At 34.8% G+C, this 25,334-nt stretch overlaps 3 protein-coding genes and 1 pseudogene across 12 annotated transcripts; all 4 read right to left on the bottom strand.

The window, feature by feature from the left end:
• Positions 1-620: 620 nt before the first annotated feature.
• LOC130817759 (alkaline/neutral invertase E, chloroplastic-like) lies at positions 621-11,763 on the bottom strand. Of its 5 annotated transcripts, none has more exons than XM_057683624.1 (8): positions 11,685-11,763; positions 11,369-11,488; positions 10,300-11,034; positions 7,932-8,097; positions 7,637-7,848; positions 1,829-2,322; positions 1,585-1,633; positions 621-1,364 (listed from the first exon to the last, which is right to left on the bottom strand). In XM_057683624.1, the coding sequence occupies exons 3-8, from the start codon at positions 10,978-10,980 to the stop codon at positions 1,038-1,040; spliced, it is 1,929 nt and encodes a 642-aa protein (XP_057539607.1). In that variant the 5' UTR covers positions 10,981-11,034; positions 11,369-11,488; positions 11,685-11,763; the 3' UTR covers positions 621-1,037. The 5 variants fall into 5 exon arrangements, with proteins under 5 accessions (XP_057539607.1, XP_057539611.1, XP_057539608.1 ...); XM_057683628.1 differs by having other exon boundaries at positions 11,369-11,510; positions 11,685-11,755; XM_057683625.1 differs by having other exon boundaries at positions 11,369-11,419; positions 11,685-11,753.
• Positions 11,764-12,905: 1,142 nt separating this feature from the next.
• On the bottom strand, positions 12,906-17,407 carry LOC130817758 (mediator of RNA polymerase II transcription subunit 20a). 2 transcript variants are annotated; one of them, XM_057683622.1, is made up of 6 exons: positions 17,172-17,407; positions 16,911-17,018; positions 16,684-16,826; positions 16,421-16,599; positions 15,616-15,705; positions 12,906-13,642 (listed from the first exon to the last, which is right to left on the bottom strand). In XM_057683622.1, exons 2-6 carry the CDS (start codon positions 16,922-16,924, stop codon positions 13,388-13,390), a joined length of 681 nt encoding a protein of 226 aa, XP_057539605.1. In that variant the 5' UTR covers positions 16,925-17,018; positions 17,172-17,407; the 3' UTR covers positions 12,906-13,387. The 2 variants fall into 2 exon arrangements, with proteins under 2 accessions (XP_057539605.1, XP_057539606.1); XM_057683623.1 differs by having other exon boundaries at positions 16,911-17,407.
• Positions 17,408-17,754: 347 nt separating this feature from the next.
• Positions 17,755-19,869, bottom strand: LOC130818544 (uncharacterized). Of its 5 annotated transcripts, none has more exons than XR_009043956.1 (4): positions 19,680-19,869; positions 19,203-19,449; positions 19,069-19,115; positions 17,755-18,918 (listed from the first exon to the last, which is right to left on the bottom strand). XR_009043956.1 is itself a non-coding variant. In XM_057684712.1 (4 exons), the coding sequence occupies exons 2-4, from the start codon at positions 19,284-19,286 to the stop codon at positions 18,786-18,788; spliced, it is 264 nt and encodes an 87-aa protein (XP_057540695.1). In that variant the 5' UTR covers positions 19,287-19,438; positions 19,680-19,869; the 3' UTR covers positions 17,755-18,785. The 5 variants fall into 5 exon arrangements, 4 of the variants coding, with proteins under 4 accessions (XP_057540695.1, XP_057540693.1, XP_057540692.1 ...); XM_057684712.1 differs by having other exon boundaries at positions 19,203-19,438; XM_057684710.1 differs by having other exon boundaries at positions 17,755-19,115; positions 19,203-19,438.
• Positions 19,870-21,025: 1,156 nt separating this feature from the next.
• On the bottom strand, positions 21,026-25,032 carry LOC130818655 (GRF1-interacting factor 1-like; annotated as a pseudogene).
• Between the last annotated feature and the right edge of the window lie 302 nt (positions 25,033-25,334).

The following is a 25,334-nucleotide window of genomic DNA, read 5'->3' as shown; positions in this document are numbered from 1 at the left end:
TTCATCCCCAAAGAACATCTTGCAATGTACACATTATCCAATTCTTGTGATAAACAACATAAAAATCCCTTAAACAATACAAAGTCATTGATTTAAAATTTTTTAAGATATTATACAACACGACTAATAATTGACCACTGATGGAGTCAAATTCGTTGTAAGGGAAAATAGGACTGTCATCGGGGAGGGTTGGTTCGGAAGGGGATGGTGAAAGGGTGGGAGAGAAAGACAAAAGTTTACGTTTATTTTTTATTTTCAAAAATTTTAAAATTAGAAAAAAAATTTTTAAAGGTAAGAGTCTTAACAAAATATGTCATTTAACGATTTTCGCTATCATTTGGAAAACAGAGTAGTTTTCATGCTACCAATGCCATGTAGACAAAACTGAAAAAATTATTCCATCTTGCATTTGGTTAACGTTGAGTACTACCATATAGAACATTCCTAATTTAATTATTAACAAAATTAAAAGACTTAATCCCTAAAAGTCTTTTCCTTCCACATTCATCCGGTCCAAAACTGGAATCAAAACAAGAGAAATTATATCCTCTCGAATCCTCCTCTTTCTTGCCTCTAATTCCCTCAATCCAAATAAAGTATAAATATGAAATACCAATAAATGCAGAAAAATAGGGTATTTCGTCGACTAAAATATCAAAGAAAATCTTGTTAAGTTGGTGATGTACCAACTCAATTCAACATTGCCCAGAAAATGTATAGCAGAACATGTTTACAAAAAACCATGTATATCCTCTGGATTGCACATCCAAATCTACACATAATTACAGGTAATCTGGGAATATGCCCCAGTTATATACTCATATTTAATGAATCGTACCATCCACAAGCAGGACGGCCGAGTAATAATGGATAAAACTCGGAAACCAAATGAAATCGATGGAGTAAAGGACAATTCAACACAAAAAACTGTGAACGCCTCTGTATTTCACCAGCAGGTATCGTAGTTGATGTCTTGGCAATGTGCAGAACATCTAGCACTGTAAAAAAAAACTTGCAAGATGATAAATAATCTTGTATCATACAATGTACGTCTTCTTTGCACTTTTTGGGCCGCGGTTTCTTCTTGGGTTAGAACCAACCATGCACGTGATGGCGTTGTGAAGTTCAGAATCCTCATCCGTTATAAGCACCTTAGCTGCATTAGGGTCAGCGATGAGTAGCTTAGCAACAAGGTATCCTGCAATCGACCATGTCTGGAACAACCGGGCTTGTTTACCGATAAACCTTGCTCTTTTTGTGTCATAATATTCAGGCCATTTATCCTGTGATAAGCGTTGCTCGGCTACTTGAACGGCTGCCATTGCTATTTCTGGTCTATTCATTTTCATACATGCAACGGTGAGCTGTGAAAACAACAATAAAAGTGTCAGTTTGAGGTATTCTAAGTGTAGATGCATTGACTACGACACATCGATAACCAATTAAGTTCACCACCCAACAGGAATTTAGAATGCATACTGAAAAAAATTAGAAACTGCAAAACAGAACCTCAAAATCAGTTCGGATGTATCATTAAAGTGGCCTCACGCTAGTCAAATTTGGGAAAAAAAAATATTTACTAACCTGCCAAAGCAATGTTGGCCAGGAGCCAGCATTGTGATAGGACCAGGGCCTGCATAGATAAAGGTAATTAATATCAAATTTTAGTTCTTGTAAGGAGATTGTGACTGCCTCAGACTCACCTCAAAAGTCCCATTGTAAGATTTTCATTAAAATATGAACATAAAAATATAAGCCAAGTCAAAATGAGGCATATACGGGAAAAAGAGGGGGTAGATTAATACAGGATGCAGAGAAGGAAGCATACGTGTTTTTGGGATCACAACCAGTGATAATTTGCCATTCCTGACCTTCAAGAGCAGGATAACAGATCTTCAAAGGCATGTCAGCCACAAGATCTTTCCACTTGGCTTCAATGAGGTCCAAAATCGCATGGGACTGATCGGTCGTAGCAAGGCCACTTACCACAGACCAAAGATTACCTAAAGAAAAAAACCGAAAATCCATATGTGCTGGTTGCAAGTTACCAATCAGATAACCTCCTTTTTTGGGCATCCATTCAACCAGCCAAGGAGAAATCTGATCAGGGTATATATTAAATTTGTTCACAGCATCAAAAGAGTATTCTTCAGTCTTGTAACGATAAATCTCATTCAATTTCTTCATATCAATCCAATAATATTCTCGGATGTGAAATGATAATGCTACCAAACGATTATTCAATGCACGTACAAGATCTGCTGATCCATCCTCTGGAGCAAGCATTTCACGAGCGCAAAGTAACGCAGAATAAAACAATGCCTGAAAACCATGCAGAATTTCAGACAAACATCAAATTTTATACAACTAAAATAAAATGAATCACCAAGGCTCTGAAAGCATCTAACTGTTAATCTCCAAATCCCACAAGTGCAATCCATCTAACCTTTTTGCATACAATAACTTAAATCTTCAATCAACCAATCTAATGAGTATCAATGCAACATTCTACTACATCTTCAAATCTGATGCGCAACAAATAATTAAGAATAGTAAAAACAAGAAGATTAGCACACACAAGGAACATTAATGCTGTAATGGGCAATCAAGGCTATTATCAAGGATGGCATTTCATGCTAGAGTGGCAGAAATTCCAACTGAGCAGATGGAGAATATCTTCCATTCCAGGTGGTAGATAAAAGGGAAGTATGGTCTCTTATGTTGATGGAGGTAGCTGCAGAAGGGTAGTTGATCCGAGGCATAGAAAAAAATGTGGATGTCGCCACGATTGGGTTAAGGAATGCAATGTCACGATCTGGCACCTCACGGTGTACTCATTTTACGGACATTGCAAAGTGAATTGTTAACTTGAAAAAATATTCATTTTATCTTGATGATTCAAGTTTACTAGGAGATATATTAAAAATAAAAGCTCATAATAGATCTTTTAGAACCTAAAACATATTGAAAAAGATTATAACTAATTTGCTAGAATAACGGCTTACAACACATGTTAATCCACGATTTTAAATCACAGGTTAGGTATTGCGGAACGATAAGCTCAAAATTCATTCTAAATCGGGTATTACTTAACGAAAAGGTCTCATTTCATTCAATAATCCAAGGTGGTAGAGAAGCTATCCTATCCAATATTCCTACATGATGAAGTGGCTAGACAACATGTAAGTGGCTAGACAACATGCAGTCACAGCTCCCAAGTTCTCCAACTATTCTGCCCCTACAATTAAATTGTGATTGGTTATGGTTAGCTCTAAGGACAACAAATTCCAACAACATATATACCATAGTGTTTCAACTCCATGCCCCTACATTTACCTATTCCATGAACTTCCTCACCGATACCAAGTGTCACTCCAAACCTAACACTATGGAAGACCATGACCTATCTTCTTAACAATCGTCAAAAAGATGAAGCTATGGGTCGTCCTTCAATCTATCATCTCCACCACTCGTGTCTTTGTATATGCCCTACGCATTTCATTGTTTTTTGCTTGTAAATATAATACTCCCTCCTATTCAGCTTATGTGTCCCATTTCCTTTTATGGTCAAGTCACCTTAATTGTCCCATTTCTATTTTTGGTATGGGTTTTTGACTTTTATGCCCTTAGTAGCTTTATCCTATTTTCAATTATACCCTTCATTACCCATACTAATTTTCCTCCCTTACATTAAAAACCCATAATACCACTCTCTTTCCTACCCTTAGGGTCCCACTTTTGACTCTCCTTAAAATCCGTGAAAAGTCAAATGGGACTCCTAAGGTGAATAGGAGGGAGTATTAGAATTCAAAGAAAACCGAGTATATGAATTCTGGAGTTTCTTTTGGGTTGAAAACTTAAAATTGAAAATGGTGGACTTTATTTTCCTCTTTGTTGTTCACCATGATTGTTGGAGACCATTTTCCGTCACAGTGATGATGAAGTACTTTGTAATTATGTTGTATGATAAATGCCTTATCTCTCCAGTTGGTTCGAGGTTTTGGGAAGGGTGGGTGTCTAGAAATAATTTATTTTGGCGGTCCAAAGAAAAGAGGATTCAAAGAAGGAATTAAAAGAAGTATCATTTTTCGTTTCGGTTTCCATATCATGGGTGGCCCACCTATGCTTCGTTAAGAATGGACTTGTCTTCCCTAGTGCAATACTTTGTACTTCTCCACATGTAAGGCTTAAATCAATAGCTTGCTCAAAGAACATGGATTTTATCATCTTTACCTCAGACTTAATTATCAAATTCGACCCACTAATGAATTATCCCAAAGTAATTTCTTCAAGAGAATTCTCCAATAGGGATATCAATTCTATGATATTCTACAACGCTTCCATCTAGCTAGCTTTCCAAACCGGTTTAGCAATGATTCCATCTTATTTGACCTCCTAATTAGTCATTTGGGAACTAGTCACCTTACTATCGAATGTCAAATTATACAAGAAATTTAATTTGTGAGATCTTTAAGGTTTGCTATATGCTCTAATTTTGGTTAGTTTGCGATGTGCAGACACTTTTGTTCCGTCTATTCTACTCTCAAAGTCATAGTAACTGGTAGGAATAATCATTATATTGTTCACTAATACAAAAAAGACTTTTTTCGGCAAAAAAAACTCGCTCAAGTTTGTGTACGCAAGCAAAACTCACACTAGTAATTAGACAATAGTAATTAGGCCTCACTCACCTAAGCAAGCTATTAGTTTCTGCCTTTCTGGTATCAATGGTTACACTCATCAATGAAACAAGGACTTGAAACAAACGTTTTCTCACTGTCTGTCAAATTCTCATTTGAGTACATTGTAAGTGGCTAAGTTCTGTGTTTATAGCTTTAGCAATTTCTAACTTTACTAGGTAATGAAGAGCTAAACTCTTGTTCTAGTAAAACAATGCGCATAACAAACCCTACATGAATTATTTTGGTTTGGACAAGTTGTAAAGATTGGGTATTAGCGAATTAGTAAGGAAGACAAAAAGTTGGATCTCGGGGAATTTTCGAAGAGGGTGAGCACTGAAAAAGACCAGAGTAAGGAATGGAAAGGGAAATGAAGAGTTTAAACTTACATGTTGACATGGAAAAAATCGAAATGAATGGAGAAGAATAGTCCATGTGGACGACTTACTAGAAATGATATATTTCTTCATGTAGTTGACCTCAACATTTTGGGATTAAGGCTTTGGCATTGTTGTGAGCATGTCCTAAATGAACCCAAACATAAAGTCCCACATGAAGTTGGTCACGACGTTGTGTATGTTTCTAGCTACTGGCCATCTCCTTGTAGAACCAGGACTAAGCTGCTTGTCTTCGCCCACCAACTCATGCCACCCTAGCCTTGTTGCACGCCAGGTCATACTAGGCAATGTTGCTTTTGTTCACTCGCTAGGCTATAAGTTATTGCCAATCCACTCACCTGTGCAGCACCTGGCTAAGCCTTTGCTGTGCTGCTTCTTGTTTGTCGCTCCTCTAAGAGAAGCACCCAACACTGCTCATATGTTGTTGACCTCGCTGCTGCTCGTGGTCCAAGCATTTGCACTTGCCACGCTGTTTGTTGTTTTTCCACCGATACTCTCTGGTCCATCACACTATGTCGTCTGCAAGAATTCTTCATGCATAGGTCAAGCTTACTACACTAATGAACTGATTTTAGAAAAAGCTTCAACCAACTAAGGTGCCCGTTGATAGTTGGCAGCCTGGCTCTCATAATGTTTTTTCCTTGATTGCACGTTAGAAAGTATCTTATGAAGCCACTAGTTGACCAAGCATTGAAGACGTTGTGAAATTGCAATAACGGTCACCATTCCACTCATCTCATTGGAGGTACAACACGTGATGCACTTATTATACTGTGAATCACTTGTTGATAAAAATTTATTTTATAACTAAAACACAAGCTTTTTCACAACAATGTCAATCCTTTACTCTCACCAAGTATTACATGCTATGCAACCTAGGTCGATCGGAGATATTTTAAAAAGCAAGCACCTGAGTTGGGAGGTTCATCAAACTGACACAACCAAGACAAGCACACCAAGCCCATAAGAAGCTAGCTTAAACTCGAGTAAATCTCTCAATGGATGCAAGTAGTAGCAAAGGCCGAAATGAACCAATGTTGTCTACTTAATTGGTGAAAATCTGATCACGTAACTAAGTAATTAAGTTAGTTAAGTTCTGAAATTAATCTTTGGCTGAGCCACATACAATAAATGTCATGAGTTACATCTTATTTGATATCAAGTCACCTACCTACCTTCCATATGGCACACACAATCAAAATAAAAGATATCATTGCGAGTAGCCTAAAGCCAAAGGACACGTGAGGAATCTTTATCTCATTAAAGAGATGGAGGCATGGAGCTTCTCCGTCACTTTGCTCCACATATGTGGGACATATAATTGAACTATTGAAGTATAAGGCCATTTTGGCAAAAAGCCGCATAAGTTTGGTGAGTTTGTACTATGAAACATCATTTTTATTTGTACGAAAGAAGGAACAAACTAATAGCATCTCTCACCCTACACTTCATTTAGATGTAAGAGTTTGTTGCTCTTATTATCACGTTTTGGAATCAAAAAAAAATCATTTAGTTACAATTATCACATATTTACCGATAGCATTACTATATAATTCATTATAATTACCATTCCATCGGTATGTGAAAATGACAATGACCATTTGATAGTGCTACAAAAAAAAACATGATAATAGATCATTGTTTTAACAAAAAAAGGTACAAAAATCATCCCCAAAACTCAATGTATATTATATAAATTTAAAAAATTTTCATTTCATTTCCATAATTAATAAAAAAAAAGGACCTTCGGTACAAATTTCTCACTAAACGGTGCCTTACCATTTAGAAATTTTTGAAAAGAAGAATCTTGTACCAAAACTTACAGAATTTTGCTCAAACTACTACCCAGATATAAATAATATTGTTTGTAAAATGTCTTTCAATTTTACAACTAAAAGATTTATCAAAGACACAAAAGATGAGCTACAATTTTTTAGTCGCTTCCATAACAAAAGAAGAAAGTTGTATATGAAGTTAGGGTCGGCCCTGAGATTTGTGAGGCCCGAAGCGAAACATTAATTATGGGACCCTAACTACTAAATAAAACTATTACGAGTACCTAACTATTAACTATTAAAGCGTCGTTTTTCTAATATTTTTGGATGGGCTCGAGGTGCATGCCCTTCTTGCCCCCTTATAGGGCCAACCCTCTATGAAGTCCACTTTAGTTTTAAAATAATTTCTTGGCAAATCGTACTGGAAAGAAGTTTTTCAAGAGCATCAGAGATGCATTCCTAGAGTCAAAAAGAGTGCAATGGGAAGCATACCTGATCGGAGGCATAAACTCAAAAAACATTACGTGTTTTGGACTGTGCCTTCTCAAATGCGCACCTAAGGTGCAAAAAGGCGAAGCACATCCCCCTGAGCTTAAGTGGGCTCCACGCCTCCACCTTTATAAAACTAAGAAGTGCACACTAGCACAAGATGCACTAGATGCACCCTAATGAATATTGAGAGTCCAATATAATCTTTCCACAATGAAATCACTTTCTGTAGACTAGCAAAATTAAACTTATTAAATTAATAGTAACAAAGCAATGCGATATAGCCCATTATTACCTGTATTTCTAAAGGATGTCCATGAATTCCCATCCGACGATCTATCATACATGAACCATCTGTGACTAACAAGGTTGGAAACATATCAAAACCATCTGCAAGACATAATCTTAAGATCATCTTAATTCCAGTCTGAACATCAATTCTTTCTTGAAGAGACAGATCTCCGGAGCATTTTCCATAGGCACGCAATAGTATAATCCACCAAAGCCCTGAAAAAATTTTACACAAGAGACAAGTATATAATAATGCTCTATTTCAAGTAGAATGCAACATCCAGCAGAAATATAACAACCAGAATCAACAGGTGCGACGCGTCCAATAGCTGCCTCTCCAAAATCAGGATCTAAAATCTCTTCTGTTGCAGTATCATCACCATCCAAAGGAACAGTGCGAACCTTGAAACTAGCGGGCATCAATCCTTGACCAGGACTATGACAATCCATTGTTTTCTCCCAGCTCTGACAAGAAAATTTATGGCAATCCATATAAACAAATAATAGGCAATTAACAAGAGAAAAGTAAAAACACCAGCCAAGAACTCAAATGCAATCATTATACAAACAGAAGCTTCCCTAGTGTGTCACAAAATCAAAAGCCTGATTTGTTTTTTGATTATGATATGTTATGAGCCAGGTAACTTCCACTCTTGTGTCCCTCCTTATCGTTGGTTAATCTATGACTTGTATATTATCCAGAGAGTGACTTGCAAACTGAGGGTCATGAGCCAGAAGTGTTTTTATTTCATATTTGAATAAGTTGATGTATAGAATCTTGATGATTCTAAAGTGTTGCCAATCGGCTTCATATGATCTTCTACAGTTATGTCTAAGTTGTTGGGTCAATATCACCCAACTTGCAATCCTTTTAGAAAATAATTATAGGGGAAGTATTTTTGCGGCTTGAAGGCTGTTCCATTAAGCAAGCAATCTTATCCCTCTTATCAATTCGGGACTCGGGACTATCACGTAACCCTTTGCATTTTTTTCTTCAAATAAGCACAATGAATTAAGTGACCTCTAGACTATAGAGGACCATCCTGTGGATGGATTTCATGCATAAACCCATAGAAGAAGGATATGAGTCTTACGTATATAAAATACATACATTAATTTGGCACCCGATGTGACAAAAAATTTCCGTAAAATATAATTTGGATGTCCTAATTGAATTGTATGTGTCTAAATATAGTCTATTGGGTCAAGGCTTTGCTCTTGTTGGTCTGATTACAAATGAGAAGTCAGGTTTTTGGAGACTTTTTAAGAAAGGAGGCTTGGCGTTAGACTTCAAAACATTTTAAAAATTTTAAATTTCAATCTCCACGGTTCATTACACTTCAGTTTTATATTTAACGCTTACAGAATGGTATTATCTTAACATTTGCCACCCTGTACTTGAGCAGTTGTACTTGTGTTGGACAGGTTGCCCAAGAATCTGATCAGTTACTTCATATTATGATTCTTCATATATTAATGATTCTGATCCAAAATGAAGAGTTACCTACCCAAGTCGAAGTGTTAATGATCATGGAGGAAAACATGATGTAAAATGAAGAATCTATGTAATATAGGTGCCACCTAAGAAGTGAAACATCTTTAAATACGAAAGCATTTGATAGAGGCTTGTGCTTACAAAAGTAAAGAATATAAGATGGCAAGCTAGAAAAAGATTATTGATCGTCTTTGATTCTCAAACCAAAGGTTAGATGATATGTCATAGTGACACTAGGAAAGTATACACAACAACTAACATGACTTGAATTTGTCTAAATGCATAAGTTAAATACGGTTAATTACTAAATACCTAAACTTGAAAGATACATAGCATGATTGGAGGTGATTTACCTCACTGTGTGTGACTTGTGTCCCAAAATTCAATTTTGAGTGAGCAAAGTGATGAACTTTGCTTTGAAGGGTTGCAGAAGGTGACATGTTGTCTCCATCAGAACTGAAAACTTAAGACGAACCAAACCCAAATAAATGTAATGAAAAACGGATACCAGCTGTAGTAACAAAAGAAACTTATTATCACAACGAGATAATGGAAAAACATTAGGATTTATATTGATATCGTCCAGAAGAGTACAGTTGTGATGGTAGGATGGCAACAAAACTAACACCTATAGATAAGGACAATGGTAAGTTTCTTTTGCTACTAAAAATGTACTAACTTTTGGGTCAACTTGAGAAGTTTTTTTACATAATTCTATCTTGACACTAAAAACCTGGAACTTGAGGATTTGGCTCTGCTCAACTAGAAAGCAAGTTGCCACCTTGAATGAAAATGTGAAACACATCTTCAATTCTCCATGTATGAAGTTTACAAAAGCCATTTGCGATTTCAATGCTATAATGCGCATCCAGCCAAGCATATGGGCGTAACAAAAACAGCTTCTCCACTTGTTTAAAGTTTAAACTAATTACGGACAAGGCTATGGAAGGACCTCCGCTGATCCTACCATTAGCTGGTATGTATGATGTGTTATTGTTGTGCCGATAGTTTCATGATAATATTGGCATATATAACCACGATAGTTTGGTAGATCCACATACTAAGAAAATAAAATTATCACTCTATAAAAAGATGGTTGTTCTTATTCATTGAATCATTTGCACAATCATTGCTTACACCTTGTGAGTAAATATTAAGGAAGATCCACATACCTGCAACTGAAGTGTGTGTAGGATGAAGTTACGCACGATATCATACTCCCCTTTCAGAAGAAAAGCTATTCCAGAAGGAATAAAATCACGAATAAAGACCTGATCATAATTCAAGGCATCCGAACTTGTAGGGTCTCTAGCAGCAATTGTTCCTACTGGACTACCACAGTAGCTGACAACAGATTCTCTTAAAAGCTCCCATGCTTCCTCCTCAATAGGGTCGATGCTCACATTGTAACTCGCATCGTGTTTGCTCTCTGCCGATACTTCACTGCATAACGGCTGCACATCTTCCATTGAATTTGACCCATTCATCACAGTATTAACTGTATGAAGCTCCTTTGCATTATCAAGATACCAAGTACCATTAACATCCACATCAGCTGAACCTTTAACGCTCTCAGCAGGTTCAACGCAGAAGACAACAGACTTACATTGCCCACCACGCATTGCAGTTCCATACAAGCAGCGTCGCCCTCTTAGATATCCAAATCCCATTTTAACCTTTTGCATATTGGTAAATTTCACAGCTTGAGCACATCTTAAACCCCTTTTCAGAACACATATTCTACGAGATTTAGGAAAGGCGGATAAATCTAATTTGCTTAAATAGGTAGTTGAACTAAGACAATGCGGTACCGTGCCAAAGAAAGTTTGCATAAGAGCCTCAGAAGTAGCCATTAATGAATTATATGTACAAAGCCAAAGATCCTTGTTTAAGGTTTAAACAGAAACCTACAAAATAGAACACACCAGCAACAGTTGTTCAGCTGAAAATTCATACAGAAGAATAAAAGTAAATTAAACTCTTAATTTACTGGAAAAACTACTTCCTATGTCCAATTGGAATTGCTCCAATTTCCTTCTAAGTCTGTCCAATTGAAATTGCCATCCACACATTTTATTTATCTTTTTGTCACATTTACCGACACTTTCTCCCACCTCCCTCTTTAATCATTCATTAAAAACGCCCAATTCTACATGTAACAATTCCAATAGCACAGAAGTAATTTACAGCGAAAGATTCGAATCATAATTCTCATAAAAATCAAAAGAAAACTGATGTTACCTGGAGTGAATAAAGTCCTGAGCCTTAATCAAGAACCCTGTTATTGTTGAACTGTGAACAGTAGAAATGGTTCAGCAAAATAGTCTTCTAAACTCGAACGAAAAGCACCAAAGAGTTTATCTGGAAATCGATAAACAATATCCTCCATGAAATCAGAGGCGATAAAAAGAGAAATGAAAATGGAAATCATTAGAAAAAACATGAAATTAACCATTAAACAAGCTTGTATATGCTTAATGCTATAGATGAACATGAATATGAGGATTAAAGATCATCAAAAAAGGAAATGCAATAAGAACAAGGCCAAAGGGAATACCAGAAACAAAGGCACGAATGATAATTGACATGTACAGATAATTGCTGAAACTCGGCTCCAATAAGCTTGGATATCATTTTAATGCCAAATGAAGAGACTTGAATTACAATATTTATTGGTGTTAATTAATTAAACGGTGAATTAAATATTAAATTGGTGAATTAAACGTTAAAATTGTGAATTAAACAAAAATTGAATGCTAACATGTACGAAAAAACTTACAAAATGATGAATTAAACGGAATTTAACAAGAACTTAACGGAAAATGCTACGGCAATTAGTTTGTGCATAAACTGGATGCTACCATGTGGAATTTTCTTAAAAAAAGTGTTACCACTAGCATTTCATGAAAACTGGATGCTATCACGTGGAATTTCTCAAAAAAAATATGTGTCCTATGTTCGAAAATGATGAATGATGATTTCATTTTAAATTGTAAATTTTAATAATGAATTTATAATGAAGAATTTGAGGATGATAAAAAATTTTATTGTTTAACTATTTTTACAATCATTGTAGATTTGATTCAAATTCAAATTTGAATATTACTCATTTGTCAAATACTTAATTTGAATCAATTTTATATTTTCAAATGAAATCATCAGTCCCAAACATAGCATAAGGGAATTCACCGTGAGTTTTTGAGTTGAGTTTGCAAATTTTTAAATTTGTATGATAGATACTTTTTAAAAATTTGCACCATGGTTTTGAATTTTCAACTTTTTCATGTGATAAATAAAATATTAAATTTTTTGTTAAATTAAGTACTATTGAGACTAAATATCATATATTTTTTTCAAAAAGAAAAAACTTTTTTGCCTAAAAGTAATTCTTTTGTAGTAAAAAACTATCAATTTTTTATCAGGCAGATTGGTTCTCACAATTCTCCTATAAGAATGGTTCTCAATTGAACATATATATATATACATATATATATATATATATATATATATATATATATATATATATATATATAAGATTAGGATTAACATCTCATTTGATTGCTGATAAAATAATTATATTAAAAAGTATGAATACAATATCATTTTGGCCCACAGTACTTGATTATTTTCCCAGAATACAAAAAAAAATACCCAATGTCAATCAATCGTCTTTAACTCCAATAAATAAAAATAAAAATTTATTTATAAAATTTCGAAATGCGCACACCTTAGAGAATGGTGAACATAAAACCAGAAAATGAAATTATGTGCAACTAACTTTCCAATGCAACTTCCACTATTTATAATAGTTATTGCATATTTCTAAATACCATTCATCCAGACATAATTGATCAATACTCAGATTTCATGAAAGCACACATTACATAAGCAAAATAACCAACAAACAGAAAACGCAAAATATCACTTACAGAATAAAACGCCGAGCCATCATTTTCACTAACGACAAGTCATCACCAAAACGCTGAGTCGGGCTTTTATAAGTGACGACTTCGGCGTTTTTATAAGCTACAAGTCGTTGCTTATCCCTGTTTTATGTATTCGTTGCTTCTGTTTGCCTTTTCTTTTGGACGTAAGTTTTGACTCTTTCGTCTCACTATTTTCATTGTACATGAAATTTAACTTTTACACTTTTTATACTTTAAATATCCAACAAATATTGGGTCTAAAGAAGACAGGCAATCACATATCCATTACAACAATGATTCCAAAACATGTACAATCTAATTAAGGGGATATCAACTAATTTCTGGCCATTTGATTTGATTGCGCTTGCACCTGCACGGTTGCAATCAATTGTGCCATGACAGTAGCATACTGAACGGCTGTATGTTGAGGTGTATAGTGATCTGTTAACCCATAATCTCCAAAGTTTGATTCCATATGCAGAAACTGACCCGGTAATGACCTCTTGGACAGCGTTTCATTCCAAATATTGACAAATTCTTCGAGGATTTGCTTGGATTTTTCGATAGAAGAAATTGGAAGATACTCAACCTGTGATATCATACAAGAAATTCATTTCACCGATATCTGTGAACCATAGCTATAAGCAAGATGCAACAGTGTTAATCAACACGAAATATCAACGTGTTTGGACCCCTCATTGCATGAACATCACCAATCATTGAGATTGAAAACTAAAAGGCCCAAGGAAAATAACAAATCGTATATTAACATAGCCAAAGGACAAGCTCTTTCGAGTCTCCCACTTGGTTCTCCCGGGGGACTTAATTGTACGTATAGTTAGACGGAGAGCAAAAATTGACGAATTTTTCAAACGCCTTGTGCAATTTCAAAAAATATGATATTTTTTCTAACAAATTTGTCTTTACGAACTTACCATTTACTTTGTATTTAATAGTGAGACCCTCAATTATTGGGGCCTTGTGCGGTTGAGCATATTGAACATACTTAGAACCTCCCCTGCTATAGTACTCCCTCTTATAGTTCGCTCCATTTGACCCAAACACGTGAGAGGTTTTTGGGTCAGATGGAGCAAACTATGAGGGACGAAGAAGAACTAGAGATGGTGGTTTACACATTGGGATTAGGAGCATTTTAACTGCCACAACGAGAAAACAAGCCAAGTCGCATACTAGAAGTATAGAAGTAGCATAAATGAAAAAAAGACGAATAGTTGAGATCTGGGTATTAGATATTAGGAACATCACGGCCACACTCTTAAAGAAACTTTGTTCAGCTTACTGCAACCATGGACTAAGCCCTAACAGACACAAGCCAACCATATTGCCGATAAAGGTCTCGAACACACAAGTGATTACACTTGAAAGGCGGAAGTGGTGAGAAAGACAGCTATTGCTAGATTGCAAATAGAAAAAGGAGAGTGCATAGCCTTGTTGAAAGCTATGAACAAAAAAGCAGGTTCTCAAGCAATATAACTGAAAAGTAATAGGCGCAATGAATCTAGAGTTCAAATGGGAACCATCATTTCAACGGATTTCCCAGACTAATAAGGAAAAGAGAGCTGAATCTTTCCGAAAACAGACATGAGCAGAAGATTTTCAAATTACCAGCATAACGAGTTGGCTTTTATGGGATGAAGGCAATTATTTTCAAAGCTTTGAACTAAATGTAAGAAAGCCTGTTGACTGCTTACATGATGGACAATATCAAAACAAAAAAAAAGTGCCCTAACACATACACAATTGTTTCTGCATACCATAATCTTCTTTAGCTGATTGACTTCACCATCTCTGGTTCTTTTAATTACTTCTAATGGGTTTAAGCAATGTTGGAAATTCAAGATTTAAAGACATCTAGTGTACTTATGCTCGCTCAATATATTTTGGTGCCATTTGAAATATGATTAAAAATTATATCACGAAATCAAGAAAATATTTCAAATTGGAAGTCACCACTCTTGTTGAGCAATGTTTACTCAATATGTTACATGTTGTTGGACTTTTAACTTTTAACTTGTTGATTGGTCAAAAGGAAAAAAATTCCTATTTTGTACATGGCCTTAGAGCAACTAAGAAGCTTGCAAAATGAAAAACGGCCCTCGACACATTTTCTTAATTGACTTTTGCCTTGTTGACACAACCAATAACTAATACCTAATTTTACCAAACATCTTCAATAACAACTGATTATATAGCTAGTTTAACAACCAAACAAAAATAAATACAACCATTGCCAATTACTCCATCAAGAAAACACACTTTACTAGCTTAACTAAGAGTTATATTCCGCTCATTACCCCAATGCCATTAAGTGACTTCCACCTAGGGTGAAACCTTACACTTGTTAATGATAAAACTAACAAAGAAATTGATTTCAATTGACCTTTGCTAGCAAACATCACGCAACTTCACGTAAATAAATAATGCACATGATTCAATGAGTCATAACTTAAGTTCATTATAATCTGAGACTAAAGAACTAATGGACATTTAACTAAGAATTATGCGGTAAAAAAATTAAAAAATTAGTATAGTATATGCTACCTCCATAACTATCCCTCTAATTGTTTCAGCGTGACTAGGCGAAACCTTTCCCACCCTCACTTGAAAATCACCAAGCTGGTACTGAATTCCCTGTACAGATATAGAAAAAAAGAGTGCACCTACAAATGTCAAGACATCTACTTAAAAAGAGAAATGCACAAGTATCTTATACATCATGTATATAAATGAAGATCATACACAGCCCGCTCTAGTCTTCCACATAATGAAATCTTTACCGGCCTACAGCTCAAAAGATACAGATTTGCACACACGGCACATCCATCTCTAAAGTAATGCTCAAATATATAAGTGAGCATGATTTCACATGTTACCGCATATTAAGCAACAAAAGCACAAAATTTCACATCAAAAAAAGTAGAAACTAGAGAATCAGGTCTTGTCTCGGTTGGAGCATATACCACTTTTCCCGGTTGAGGTTTTGGGTTCGATTATCGCTGCCCCTCCCCTACCTTTCCCCTTTTCTCGGCCTACTCTGTACTCAAAAAAAAGCAGCAACTGTGCGGCATTCCTCAAGTTGACAAGCCAAAAAAAAGAACCTGCTAATTTTCACCCACCAACAAAGGCACAATACCAGATATATTATAGGCAATAAAATCACAAAAATACTGAACAAAATCGTAAACTAAGAGCAAGGACAGCATTGCAAACAAACATAGACATGGTATCCTCCATACCATTCATATTTGCAAGGCTAATCTTGGCATTAAACAATGATTCATAATTCCCATCAAGCACAAATCATTTTCACTTTTAATCATACATCCAACAGAAAAATTAACTGTACCTCAAAATTGAGGGACACCCTGGACTTGTAAGATTGCAATTTCTCCATGATTGTTTGTATACTCAAATCTGCTTCAAGAACAATTCGATTGCCACGAATAATAAAGTAGTATTTGTTAGGCTGCTCCGGAATTGAAATACCAAGAAAATCACGAGGGAATTCAGCTGCCATCGATTGATCTGATGAAAAACCAAAAATAAAAAACTAAAATCAAAACATAAATAGAAAAATAAAAAAACTAAATAAAAGAACAATGAAGAAACCTCGAGTGATGGGCCTGTAAAAGGTGATGATAGATTTCCAGCGGCTATCTTTGACACCATTTAAGGTCTCTACATGTTGGCAAATTTCATTCATTATTTGGGTGTTAACTGTAGTTCCTGCATTGGGCTGCCAGTGTAGAACCCTAAAATTGTAGAAATTAGGCAAAAACCCAATTCACAAAGAAAAAAATGATGACTTTATGATTAAAGGAGAGATGAATTGATACCATTTCACAGTCATTGTGAAGGAAATTGATTGGAAGCAAATGCAATCAAATGTGGTCTTTCTTCAAGCTTGCCAAGCTTTGTGCTCTTTTCTTACCAAATTCATGAGTCTGAAAAGATTAAACTGTTAGAAGTCATAGTTTTAAGGGATTCGATAATTAAACAAAAATATACACAAATTTGAATGTCAGTATATTGAATGTTGATTCATGTCAGAAATAGCATTTGTCAGAAATACACAAATTAGGGTTTTGGGAGAATACTTCAACTTGAAGCTCCTCGATCTCAAGTTAGATTTTATGACAAAGAAACAAGTACGATAGACCGAGTATACATTTGTAAACTTTGGAGGGTTCTCGATCGGACAAATTTATTGGAGCATTTTGTTTGTTAATCGGGAAAGTACCTAAATAAAATTTTTTTTTCAAAAAAGTACCTAATATTTTTTTTTTCAAAATAGTACCTAATAAAAAATTTTCTTTCCAAAAGAGTACCAACTAACGGCTGGGGTTAAGTTTTCCGTTATCTTTTTTATCCATCTTTAAAAAAGGTACTTAATAAAATTTTTCTTTTCAAAAGAATACCTAATAAAATTTTTCTTTTCAAAAGAGTACCTAATAAAATTTTTCTTTTCAAAAAAGTACCTAATAAAATTTTTCTTTTCAAAAGAGTACCGAATAAAATTTTTCTTTTCAAAAGAGTACCTATTAAAATTTTTCTTTTCAAAAGAATACCTAATAAATTTTTTTTTCAAAAGAGTACCTAATAAAATTTTTCTTTTCAAAAGAGTACCTAATAAAATTTTTTTTTTCAAAAGAATATCAAGAACATAACATAATTATCCAATACAAACACAACATCATATATAACTCTTAGAACATCATCTATAAAAAAGTCCACACATCATCCAGTATAGACCTAGAGGTTCATTACAAACACAAAAATATGACAAATGTTTCAAACTTGACTACTTTGGTCTACTACATCATTAACATAGCTTAATTGTTGTTGACTGCCTTGTGTTAGTGTAGACTTGTCCGGCTTCTTCCTCCTTGCAACATGTTTAATCCTTCGTTGACCACAATTAGTTGTGGTTGTGGTTGTGGTTTGAGTTGCTGTAGGGGATAATGATGTAGTTGGTGGAGTTATACTAGGATGCTGTTTTGATCTTCCTCCTTTAACTGGTGCTGCACTAGTGGATGCCTCATTTGATTTGGATGGGTTTTTACAAGTCTTCTTGTAATGGTCAAGCCCTCCACAGTTCCCACACTTGTTTTGCTTGAAGTCCCTTTCAACAAAATTCTTGTTCTTCTTCATTCCATCTCTGCCCTCAACAAACTCGGGCTTTCGCTTGTTTTTTGTGGGTCTTTCTGGCATATTTCTAAGAGGTGGAGGAAGAGGCTTAACCAATTGAGAAGTTGGCCAATGCCTGTGACCAAGCATTCCATGGAATGTTTGAGCATAGGTTTTTGCATAAGTACTCACATAGTATGCTTCATGCACATAAGGGGCAATATCCAATTTCCTTTTCACTATACATGCCAATATGCCAATGCATGCCTACATGGAATTCCTGTAAGTCTCCATTTGCTACAAAGACAAATTTTATCTTCTAAGTTTACTACATAACTGTCATCACCATCATCAACTTCGAACTCCATCACATTAACTGCAATGACTCTCATGCTATGAACCTTTTGAGCTTGATTTTCAATGACTTTCATCACAGAGGGCATTAGTAAACCCTTGATTTGATTCAACCCTTCCCTCTTCGCTGCACACCTTTGCATAACATACCTTCTAATCCATTCCATTAGGAAAATAATTGGCTTTCCCCTTGCCTCCCTCAAAACATTATTGAAAGACTCAACAATTATTTAAAAGCATTCCGGACTTACATCTCGTTGGGAAGTCATGTCTAGACCAATGACATGCTGGAATGGCGGCCAAGTAAGCGTATGCGTCAACCAAAATTGCCTTGATCTCATTGATTTGGTTATCGAAATAATGCTGTCAAAGCACATTAACATAGTCAAAATATAGCAGTAGGAATTAGTTATTACCTTGGTTGAAGCTTTAGCTGCATTCCAAGACAAAAATCTAAACAATTCCCCAGTGAAATTCTTTTTGAAGTTAGCCCATATGTATCTACAACAATACCTTATCTCTGCTTGTGGAACCACATTATGAAAAGCCTCTAACAAACCCTAGCAAAATATATCAAACTCATAGAATTAAAAATGTAAAACACTACCTAATCATTGTTTAACAAAATAAAAGGTCAAAGGAAATACCTTTTGTCCATCACTCATAAAGGTGACTGCATCACCTCTTTCTTGCAACCAAACTAGTAGCATGAGCCACTGATTTGAGGTCATCTACCAGTAACTAAAGAAACCAAGTCCATGTTTCCTCGTTTTCAGTCTCAACTACTGCCGAAGCCACAGGGAAAATATTGTTATTGCCATCCCTTCCCACTGCTGTCAATAAAATTCCAGGGTATGGTCCTCTAAGATGTGCACCATCACACCTAAGATAGGTCTAAAATCAAAATCCAATCACAAATCCAACAAAATTATCCCGAATTTTCGAACAAAAAAAAAAGTGAAATTCAACAACAATATAGGTTTGAACAAAATTCAACAAAAAGTGTAAAATTCAACAAAATTATCCCAAGTAGGTTTTATGAGGTCACAAGACCTACAGCAAAAGTGTAAAATTCAACAAGATTATTCCAAATTTTCGAACAAAAAAATTAGGGCAAAGATTACTTGAAGATTTTTGCAGAGGAAAGTGAGTGAAGATGAGTAAGGAAATAGTAAAGGAAGAACTTTTAAATTGCAAAAAAATGGCTAGTTGGGCGAAGCTTCAACCGTCTCCAATGGTGGTTTCAAGCAGGAAGAAGATGGGGAACGGAAGGAGAGAGAAAGTTTTTGAATAGGCAAATGAAGTGGCTGGAATTTCGAAAAAAAAGGCAAATGATAAACCAAATGTGCTGGTCAACGATATTATAAAAGGTCAACGTTACCCAAACCGTTAGTTGGTACTCTTTTGAAAAGAAAATTTTTATTAGGTACTATTTTGAAAAAAAAATTTTATTAGGTACTTTTTTGAAAAAAAGTTTTTTATTAGGTACTTTTTAACATTTTTTTCCTTTTATGAGTATATATTGCAATTTTTTCCTTGACCATAGTTATCATAAGCGAAATACACTCGGTATGATAATAATGATATATATTAGTAAAGTTTAAGCAAATTAAGTTATTTGTTTTAATGTTATAATTAATCAATTTAAAATCTGAATTAATCACTTCAATAGTTATAATTGATCCATAAAAGGTTATATTTTTTAAGTTCAAAATGGTCACTTTAATATCAAAATTGATAAGTTAAAATTAAAAATGGGTTAGCCTGTATATGTTTACAGTTTTTCCTCACAGTTTGTGAATAAGAAAATGGATAAAACTACATAAGATATTGCGATTTACTTCCTTCGTTCTGAAATGGTTGTTACACAAGGATTATTGATACTATTCATTTTTCAAACTTATTTTATATTGCGACTAATGTGCAGAGAAAAATATACTCAAGTGAGATCTTGTTTGAATCGTCTAATCAAATACTTTCATAATATCAAATTTTTATAATTTTTAGTTAAACACAGCTTAAGATATAAATAATCAAAGTTACACATTGGATTGCATAAAAAGTGAAATGTAGCAAGTATAATGGAACGGAGGAAGTATAAAGAAAGAAAAAAAAAACAAATTGAACAACCATCGTCTATTCATTCGAATCGTAACCTTTTTTCAATCAAAGAAAAAAATTTTCTAACAGTGGTACAAAACTGATTCCTACCCAAAATGTGAACTCAAAAATCATCTAACACTACAGATTCCAACTCGATCACTTGAATAACTAATCATTTATCAACCCGCAACCGATCCAAACTGACCATGAACCATCATGTCATGTATCAGACAATCAACCAAACTAAAGTGAACAATAATTATACCAACTAACACCCTTCTGGAAACTGAATTTCACCACATATAGAAGCAATCAAGTTACCTTACTACAAACTCCTATATACCAACCTGACAACTTTTTAGTTATTCTTACAAAATACTGTCTAATTGTACAACAATTTCAGTTTCCATTATCACCGGACTTCAAGTAAAGCGCCTCACCGCCATCGCTTGAACACCCGCCACGCCCCACTGAGCTTCTGATATCTTGCTTGATACATCTAAAATCAGGATATCAGTCAAGCATACCAATGCTTGATGAACTATGAGGTTCGCCCTGCAGCATTGCCATTTGGCCGGCGTGCAGGGCTTGACTCTGTTGAAGAGTTTGATATGCTTGCTGCCCGTACAACATATAAGAGCGTGCTGCCATCATAGCTTATGACGATATCCTTTGAGCTTGTTGTTGCTGTTGCAAACAAGGTGCACTATTCTGTATCATTTCGCTTGGAGCAGACTGCAGTATCAAGAACATTTCATTACCTCAATGCTTGTTATGTGACTCTCACCTAAGTGGCGTTTGGGGATCAGATTTATGCAACCTTAGCTTTATTAGTATTGAGTATTATAACAAAGGCAACAATGATTTTGAGCATAACAACAGAAGCAGTAATCACAAAGTTGGTGCAGCTGCTTTCCAGGTGGATCAAGGCAATGTCTAGGTAGATCAAGGCATATCAAGCTTAGGACAGAACTCAAGTATACAGGATTTTTTTATAAGTTAATTAGCTTCTTACATACATAAAGAGATGTTAGTATAAGTTTTTTATTTTATTATGAGTTTGTTACAGTGAGTTAGTTACAAGGTTGTTGTAACAACTTGCTTAGTTTAGGTTCCTATATATAGGCTCTTTGTATCTCTGTTCTTTCTTAACATGAAATAACAAATCAATTTCTGTTCCGTATACTTTTGTGCAACAATTAACATGGTATTAGAGCAATTGCTTTGAACCTTTCTTTTCTTTCTGTTCGTCTGCATACGATCAGATTGTTTCTGATTCTTGATTGCTGATCTTTCTTCTGCAGAATCAGCAATTGCTTTGCAGGTAATTCATATTCAAAGATTCATTGTTTTGATTCTTGGATTTTGGATAGTGGTGCATCAGACCACATTTGTTTTGACAAAGGAACATTTCATTATTATACCTGATGGGAAAAGAATCAAAATCAACACTATAGGGACTGTTAAATTTGCAAATGGACTGATATTGAAAGATGTTCTATATGCACCAGGTTTTCAAAGATATGCAATGCAAAGTATGGTTTGATGTTAACCAATGTTTCATGCAGGGGCATTCAATGATGAAGCATTTGCTTCTTGGTAGACCCAAGAATGGTCTCTACTACTTAAAGACTGATGATCACAGTCATAGCTTTGATATAATCAAACACAAGAGTCTTAGTGCATCCACAACCTACACTCAGAGTTTACAACAGCTCAAGGTTTGGCATCTAAGATTAGGACATCTACCCTTTGAAAATCTTGAAGTTTTGTTCCCTACAAAGAAAGAAATACACGTAAAAGATCTATGTTTTTGTACCATATAAACAAGAAACAGCTTTCCAAAACATACAATAAAAACAGTAGAAATATTTCAATTACTACATGTAGACATATGGGAACCTATCAAATATGAATCAAGAATAAAGTGTAACGGTTTCATCACCATTGTTGATGATTATTCAAGATATATACTTCAATTTTTTTGATAAAGAAGAAATCTGAATTTTTGTGCATCTTTACTCAATTTTATGAGTATCTTCTCACACAATTTGATAAGAAAATAAAATGCATAAGAAGTGACAATGCCAAAGAATTGACAAGTGGAGAAACTCTGTCTTTCTTCAATAGTCCTTTTGCTAGTAGGCAAAAGGACTATAAACTATACTCAAAACAAAGGTTGTTTTCATATCCGGAGATGTGATATTTCAAGAAAAGTTTTTTCCATATCAATATAAAGCAGATCCTGAAGTTGTTCATCAGTTCCTTCTGCCAACTAACAGTATAAATGAAAACAATAGAACAAACAACACACACATGGATAAAGAAGCAAATGCTCAGTCAGATCAGACTACTCCTGATGAGCACAATGAAGAAGAACAATTACCTTCTGTTCAGTATGATCTGCTCAACAATAAAATGCACAAGGACATCAAGAACACCACTACTGAAAACACTAACAACAGTAGAAAGCTCAAAAGATCAGTCAGAACAATAAAAACTCCATCTTACCTCATTGATTATCAATGTCATTCAGCTCAGACCCAACTATGTGACATCAAAAAAAGTCATGCACATAATCAAATAGCAGAGGCACATTCTCAATATGTTGAACCATCTTGCTATGAAGAAGCTAGTAGAGATCCTTGATGGATAGAGGCCATGGATAATGAACTAACAACCCTATCAAAAAATTAAACTTGGAAAGTTACTACCTTGCCTAAAGGGAAAAAGGCCATAAGAAACAAATTGCTGTACAAAGTCAAGTTAAGAGCAAATGGAACCTTAGAAAGATTCATAATAGTTGTGCTCTATGAGTTCAGAGAAAAACACAAAACCATCTTGCAGGTTTAGACGGGAGGTGTGTGACATGTGCAACATAACCGACTGTACAATGCCCAAAAAATTGAGAGGCCTCAAATATTAAATGTTGCACAATATTTTCCAATATTTCAAAATAGAATAAGAAGCCTTCAATATTAAAACTGCAGTTTCCTAAAATTATTTGCCTTGCTTCGCCCCTACTTCCAGTGATGTAATATACCTATACCTGGGAATGCAAAGTAGTAGGTTGGGATTGGGAATCAGCAACTGAAGCGAGGTACATTAGGTTTCGTTGCAGCCTAGCTTTGTTCCTGCAATCATTTATAACACTAGAATAATTGGCATTCCATAGGCGGATGAATGCTCGTGTTTTCTGTTAAATTAGGCTGGACTTATTGGAAATATCAGCATATTATTGGGAAAATACAAGGTGGACTTAAGCACGGAGATATTATCCCAAAACTATATCACAATAGGAAGAACGACTCCAATAACTTATAAAATGTACACACCATCTTTAATTCATTGATATGGGACAAACCATCCTAACATTTCAGTGGTTTGAATAAAAGTTGCATTCGATTATGATGTTTCTACTAAATTGATAAGATAACAGATTACACGTACAATAACAACGTCAAATTCTTAATCACATAAGATTAGGATAACAGAGAACGGATTAAACAAAGGAAAATTATAAATCATTCCCAGAATTTTGGCTTTCCACAATCTTCAGAATCAATGAATTGTTCTCATCCAAGTACTGCATAGCTCAAAAGTTACATAAATTGTGAGTGAACGTTGTAATAGAGGATCTTTGTCCCTACGAGAAAGCAACATATAACTCAAAGATGTAACAGTTTTCTTAGTCATATGGTGCAAACTCAAACGGATAGGGAAATATAAAGTGAAAGCACACTACTATACAACAATTAAGATTAGAATAGTCTTATGACTCAAAGATGTTATTTTGAGTTGTTCTGGATCGTAACAAGTTTTAAGTCAAAAAATAACAAATTTTTATGTTTTTTTCTGAAATTTATCTTGAAAGTAATAGTTTATTTGCTAAAAATTACCATGGTTTTTACTATTATTCTATACGCTTGGTTCTCGCCTAAACTTTTTCATATATAAATGGAGGTGGTAACATATATGCGACCGCACATTACTCCGTTAAATAATGAAAGGGGAAAAATTATAGAACTAAAGAAAAAGAGATCGTGAAAATTGACAATTGAAAGTGTAGAACTAAAGAGGTTTCATTTTGGGATACAACCATTAGGTAAAAACAAATTCTTAAATGAGACAGTCACATAGTGAGATCATTTCTATTGGACTGAACCATGTACATCTATTATATTGAAGTGATCAATTACATTTTTAAAATGATTAATTATAGAAATGAGCTAATTCAAGTTTTACGATAAAGTAATGAGCACCCACATATAGTGATATAGGGCATGTGAATGACCAACCAAAAACAATAGAATTGATTACACGAGACAAAAGCTCATCTATCTGTACACCTTTGTAACTCGGCTCCACTTTCATCTGCTGATCAAAAGGTTTGATCCAATTCTTTTGTACCACACAATTTCTAAGTTTCAACACGTTATAAACATGTACTACATCTTAAAACTGTTCATCAAACAAGCAAAGGAGTGACTGAAACTCTTAGTTAGTTTGATTAGCTAAAAATTTACGTTGGAAAAAAAGCAAATTAGTGACTGAAATTGTTAAATAGCTTGACCAGATGGAAGTTTGTGTTAAAATGACCCTTTCAAGCCCAAAAGAGATAAGTTTGAGGGGAAAAAATAAGCAAAAGAGGTAGAGTAGGGAAAATATTGGAGAAG

The sequence above is a fragment of the Amaranthus tricolor genome, chromosome 7 (assembly GCF_026212465.1).
Source record: "Amaranthus tricolor cultivar Red isolate AtriRed21 chromosome 7, ASM2621246v1, whole genome shotgun sequence".
Taxonomy (NCBI): Eukaryota; Viridiplantae; Streptophyta; class Magnoliopsida; order Caryophyllales; family Amaranthaceae; genus Amaranthus; species Amaranthus tricolor.
This window is presented reverse-complemented; position numbering and strand designations above follow the sequence as displayed.

Coding starts and splice junctions, on each gene's coding strand:
- LOC130817759 (XM_057683624.1), bottom strand. CDS start 10,980: ATGGCTACTTCTGAGGCTCTTATGCAAACTTTCTTTGGCACGGTACCG. Junction 2,323..7,636: donor GACATCCTTTAGAAATACAG/GTAATAATGGGC, acceptor CATGGTTTTCAG/GCATTGTTTTATTCTGCGTT. Junction 1,634..1,828: donor GGTTGTGATCCCAAAAACAC/GTATGCTTCCTT, acceptor TTATCTATGCAG/GCCCTGGTCCTATCACAATG.
- LOC130817758 (XM_057683623.1), bottom strand. Junction 16,600..16,683: donor TTACAGGCCCATCACTCGAG/GTTTCTTCATTG, acceptor GTTTTTCATCAG/ATCAATCGATGGCAGCTGAA. Junction 15,706..16,420: donor GGGTGTCCCTCAATTTTGAG/GTACAGTTAATT, acceptor ATATCTGTACAG/GGAATTCAGTACCAGCTTGG.
- LOC130818544 (XM_057684710.1), bottom strand. CDS start 18,351: ATGCTTGGTCACAGGCATTGGCCAACTTCTCAATTGGTTAAGCCTCTT.